The sequence below is a fragment of the Festucalex cinctus genome, chromosome 20 (assembly GCF_051991245.1).
Source record: "Festucalex cinctus isolate MCC-2025b chromosome 20, RoL_Fcin_1.0, whole genome shotgun sequence".
Classification (NCBI taxonomy): Eukaryota; Metazoa; Chordata; class Actinopteri; order Syngnathiformes; family Syngnathidae; genus Festucalex; species Festucalex cinctus.
In genome coordinates this window covers 8,282,475-8,287,624 of record NC_135430.1, presented here as the reverse complement: position 1 = coordinate 8,287,624, position 5,150 = coordinate 8,282,475, and the positions used below count along the sequence as shown (strand labels likewise).

General features: G+C 40.2%; 1 protein-coding gene across 1 annotated transcript; it reads right to left on the bottom strand.

Moving 5' to 3' along the window:
• Nucleotides 1–72: 72 nt before the first annotated feature.
• On the bottom strand, nucleotides 73–5,038 carry tyms (thymidylate synthetase). The gene is made up of 6 exons (XM_077509228.1): nucleotides 4,747–5,038; nucleotides 4,147–4,220; nucleotides 3,486–3,660; nucleotides 2,951–3,052; nucleotides 1,688–1,935; nucleotides 73–1,570 (listed from the first exon to the last, which is right to left on the bottom strand). The coding sequence occupies exons 1-6, from the start codon at nucleotides 4,964–4,966 to the stop codon at nucleotides 1,433–1,435; spliced, it is 957 nt and encodes a 318-aa protein (XP_077365354.1). The 5' UTR covers nucleotides 4,967–5,038; the 3' UTR covers nucleotides 73–1,432.
• Between the last annotated feature and the right edge of the window lie 112 nt (nucleotides 5,039–5,150).

Sequence of the window (5,150 nt, the reverse complement as noted above, 5' to 3'; positions counted from 1 at the left end):
GACTCCCACGGGCTGGCTATTTATAGACACTCCTGCTTTTTAAATATGTTAATAAGAAGACACGTATGGAAATCAAAGCCCACCACTCACCGTTTATTTAAATTTTCAACACAAAACCAGAACACGAGCTTGTCTGCTTATTTTTTGAAGACATATTATGGAAATTGTCTTTTTAATAGCTTGTACTGATCGTCGAGTCTCAGTAGTACAATGAAATTATTCGACAAAATCTTTTGTTAATTGCCTAATGTGTCTAATTTAGTTGACATAACCACAGCTACATCGAGTTCGTCCACAAGACTTGGCTGCCACTCTGGCTTAAGGTTAGCCATTTTGCAAGCACTATGATATGTTGCTAAATATAGCGACAAAATACTCAAGCTCCGCATCCGCCTGTCAACATGACAAAAAACAAAACAAAACAAAACAAAAAAACATCACGCCAATTGATAAATTGCAATTCAGTGATTGAAGTGCTGCCTCCACGAGTGAAAATCCAATCGACTCTTTGCAGGTTGGTTTTGGTTAAAGGTGCATTGTGCCGTTTAAAAAGGTAATGTTAATGCTTTTTCTAAATCATTATCCACCAATGCCCAGATGAGTACAAAGAGCCCTGACTGTTTTACTCTGACTGCATCTATCAGCTTTTATCTTCCCTTTATAGTAGATAGGGATGTAAACGATAAGGACAATATCGTGATATCGTGATATTAAAATTGCCACAATATCGTCGTCATGTTCACAATATTTAAAAGGAACACATCTGTTGAAAAAGTCAGGTTGATTTCCATTTGTGCAGTTCTAGCACCCTCTTGTGGCTAGATTATTAGTGAAAATTAATTTTCATTAGGGATGTTTAGGCCTTCTATGTTTAAAATATGTCAATTGTCAGATGAAGGGTAATCTAATTTGCTTGTGAATATTGTGATCTTTTTTTTTAAATATTGCCAACCCTCCCACGATATCGTGATAATTATTGTATCGTGACCTTCATATCGTGATAATATCGTATCATGATGTTTGGATATTGCTACATCCCTATTAGTAGAGTGTGTGGACCCCCGCACACTCCACAGTTTCTTTGGTGAGGGGAAGGGCGGCGTTTTCTTTACCTCATTTGAAGTCATGTCTTTGTTTGTCAACTGTGGCTGTCACTTTAAGATGCAACGAGAACACAGATGCTGCAGTTACACTTTGGGCCAGAGGTGGCAGTCATGAGTAAAAAAGTGACAAACTGCACAATGATCCTTTAAAAAAAATAAAAATAAAAAATCTGCAACACAGTGTAGCACTCAGCTTCTACCGCTAGCCCAGTCGTCATGGGAACTCTTTAAACAACGGATATTCGCTCAAACCGAGCATTAACATATGCAGACAAATAATGTAACAATGCTCACAGGTATTTATATTCTTTATCCTCGACAAAAATAGCTCACACGGCCATTTCCATCTTGATGGCTGGGTGCGGGTTGTAGTTCACGATCTCAAAGTCTTCGGCGCGGAAGTCGTCAATATGCTCCACTTTGCGCAGGATCCTCATTTTGGGGAAGGGGCGGATCTCCCTCTGCAGCTGTGCCAAATCGAGCGAGAGCAAAACTTGTCAACGGATGGTTAAACGAGGAGAATTTCAGGCACGCGCAAGATTGCCTGGCCTCGGCGGAGGTCTGTTTTCCGATGGGCGCCTTACCTGCACTTTCAAGGGTCCCACGTGGTTGAGGTAGACGTGCGCGTCTCCCAAAGTGTGGACGAAGTCGCCGGGCCGGAGGCCCGTGACGTGCGCGATCATGTAGGTGAGGAGGGCGTAGCTGGCGATGTTGAAGGGCACGCCCAGGCCCATGTCGCCCGAGCGCTGGTACAGCTGGCACGACAGCTCACCGTCGCACACGTAGAACTGGCACAGGGCGTGGCAGGGGGGCAGCGCCATCAGAGGCAGGTCTGGCAAATTATAAGATTAAATGCCACAAAAATGAAAAGGAGGAAGGAAAAGTCATGTTGCATGCGACAAGACATCATGCTAGTTTTTTAAATACTTCAATAATTAATGGTAAATGTTTACAGTATTGCACTAAACGTGTTTTTATGAGGACTGACATCTTTTTATTTGTTGTAAATAAAAAATTACAGAAAATAAATGTTGACTGTTGAAGCTTTCACGCAATTTTGAAAATTGTATACAGTGTTCCCTCGTTTATCGCTGGTGTTGCATTCCAAAAACTACACGCAATAAAGGAAATCCACATTAATTAAAGGGATACTTGACTCACTGAACAATTTTCAGCAGTGAAAAGTTAATATTTTGTCCAGAAAGAATTTGATAACTTCATTATTTTTCACGTACAAATAATACCTTTAAAAACTAATTACTACCTGACTCATTGAACCATTTTCAACAGCAAAAAGTTAATATTTTGTCCATAATTAATGTACTAAATTAATTATTTTTCATGTACAATTAGTACCTTTAAAAACTAATTTTTTGCTGTCAGCTGATGATGACATCACCTGTGCTAAGGACCAATCATGGCTCAGTTTACTGATCAAATCCAGAAAACAGGTGAGCCATGATTGGTCATTATCTACTTCCTCAGCACAGGTGATGTCGTCATCATCAGTCAACAGCAAGTAGAAAAATTACTTTTTAAAGGTACCAATTGTACGTGAAACAGCGAGGTCGCGAAAGATGAACCTGTGATAAATGAGGAAACACTGTATTTAAATAAAGGTAAAGTACACTCTTAATTTTCACAATCAATCTAAAAAATAAAGACTGTTGCAGAACACTGGAATTATAATAATAATAAGAACAACAAGTTTGCCTGATTTTATGTATGACATTTTAAATTGTACATTTTTGGGGAACAAAATTTGTGCGCCATTTTAGGCTCATCAAAAAAACAAAATGGAGGCACTGAGGGAGGGCAAATGTGTAATGGTCACGTTTGTCTACAACCTTTTGGATTCCACGTGCACATGATGATGCGCCTGTCCTCTGGGTGACTCTTGATGGTGTCGATGACTTTCTGTAGCTGGTCCACGCCTTGCCCCGTGTAATCTGAAGGAGGGGGGAAAAAAAATAAAAATAAAAAAATAAAAAAAATAAAAATAAAATAAAGACAACAAAAGTTGTTACAAAAGCCTCTTAAACTTCATAACATTTCAGATATCATTCAAGCAGGCGTGAGGTTATCAGAAATCGGACCACCAAAATTAATAAATACACAAATATGGCTGGCAACCAGTTAAAGGTGTACCCCGCCTACTGCCCGAAGCCAACTGGGATAGGCTCCAGCACCCCCACAAGCCTTGTGAGGAATAAGTAGTAAGGAAAATGGATGGATAAATACATGCATGTTAAATATGTATTTCATTTTCTCAACATTTATTTAATTGTTTCAATATTTACTCGGTTATGTGTATATTCCTTTTTGTTCCCAATATTTATCCATTTAATTACGCAATTATTTAAACAGCTACTGGAGCAGTACCGGCGTGCATGTCTGTGTACTCGGCGCCGAAGTGGCGCCACTGGAAGCCGTACACAGGCCCCAGGTCGCCCTCCTCACGCTCGGTGAAGCCACACTTGTCCAGGAAGCTGCGCGAGCCGTTGGCGTCCCAAATCTTCACGCCTTTCTCTGACAGCTCCTTGGAATTCGTCGACCCCTGGCAATGCAAATCATGGTCGACAGTGAGTTACTGTAAAACGTAACTCAAATTAGTTGCTTGCTATACATCTATCGGAGTATTTTTTTTTTTTTGTGGCGTCGTAGCAAAGAAAGGTTGGTTGTTTAGTGCCCAACTAAAGAGAAAACATCCAGACCATCCATCTTGAAATTGCAAACATCATTTGTAAGTATAAGTTCCAAATGATCATCAAGTGTTTCAAGGTCATCGTTTGTCTTATAGCTCAATGGGACACTCATTGAACCATTTTCAGCAGTAAAAAGTTAGTATTTTGTCCAGAATAAATTTGATAACTTAATTATTTTAATGTACAATTAATACTTAAAAAAAGTAACATTTCCACCTGCTGTCGACTGAAGATGACATCACTTGTACTGAGGAAGTAGGTAAAGACCAATCACGGCTCACCTGTTTTCTGGATTTGGTTAGCAAACTGAGCCAAATACCGAGCATAGACTCACAAACCTTGATAAACCAAAGCAACTCTTCAAGGATTCCTTTCCAAAATACTTTCTTGGTTGTCAGCAAAGGAAACTGATCTGTAAAGCAAAACAGAGGAGCAAGTTAGCAACACAAACACATTTACATATATTAAAAGATATATATTTTTTGACCTAGTTTAAGAGACACGCAATAATGAGACCCTCTTCAAAATGGCTGCCATGTTTACTATTGTGGTTGCAGACTCCCATCAGCCAGCCAACTACACTAAATTGGTCCAAAAACATATTCATTGATTCGAAAAAAAAATGTTATTTGTTGAGTCAACGACGTATGTTGATAGGCAGAACAATTCAATGCGCTTCCACCAGATGGCAGAAAATACAATTAATCTGATGTATGGTACCAACAGAACTAGACGGGGACGCATTTCAAAGTGAGTAGTGAGTACAGTACATTACATTACATTACGAGAACATTATTATTAGTAAATACTTTGTGACATTTATTTTGTTGTGTGCCGTGAAATATTTCTAATGTAAAATATGTAAATACGTGGTAGCTAACGTCTTCATTTTTCTACAAACCTAATGAGTTCAATGAGAGGCTTTTGTTCATTTTTACCTCGGAGGTTGTACCGAGCCTGGACGCCGAACACAGAGATGACGCCGGTCCCGGTTCGGTCTCCCTTCTTGCGGCCGTGTTCCAGGATGAACTCCACCTGTTTCAGATAGCCGCGCTCGTCGCAAAACAAACCCGGCGAGCTCTTCTTCTCCTCCTTCTCCTCCTCCTCTGGCTTCTTACCGCCGGGTTCCCCGCTTGGTTGGTCCTTCGCGGCGGGCATTTTCTTGTACGAGTAGAAAGTCAAATAAAACTGTCCACTTACTAACGTCACTTGTGTTCTTGAATATGTCCCTCCAAAACTTCCCACGTGATATGCAAATTTCAGATGCTGGCCAATAGCAGAACGAGAACGACTTCCTTGTTATTGGTGAAGTCTCGCGAGAACGGAAAATGGCGCCTGTCTT

Bases quoted from the DNA above. Each gene is read 5' to 3' on its own strand.
- tyms (XM_077509228.1), bottom strand. From the start codon at position 4,966: ATGCCCGCCGCGAAGGACCAACCAAGCGGGGAACCCGGCGGTAAGAAG. The intron at 3,661-4,146 runs GTTTGTGAGTCT...TTGCATTGCCAG, and splicing joins AGTTGCTTTGGTTTATCAAG to GGGTCGACGAATTCCAAGGA. The intron at 3,053-3,485 runs GTACTGCTCCAG...CCCCTCCTTCAG, and splicing joins GTACACAGACATGCACGCCG to ATTACACGGGGCAAGGCGTG.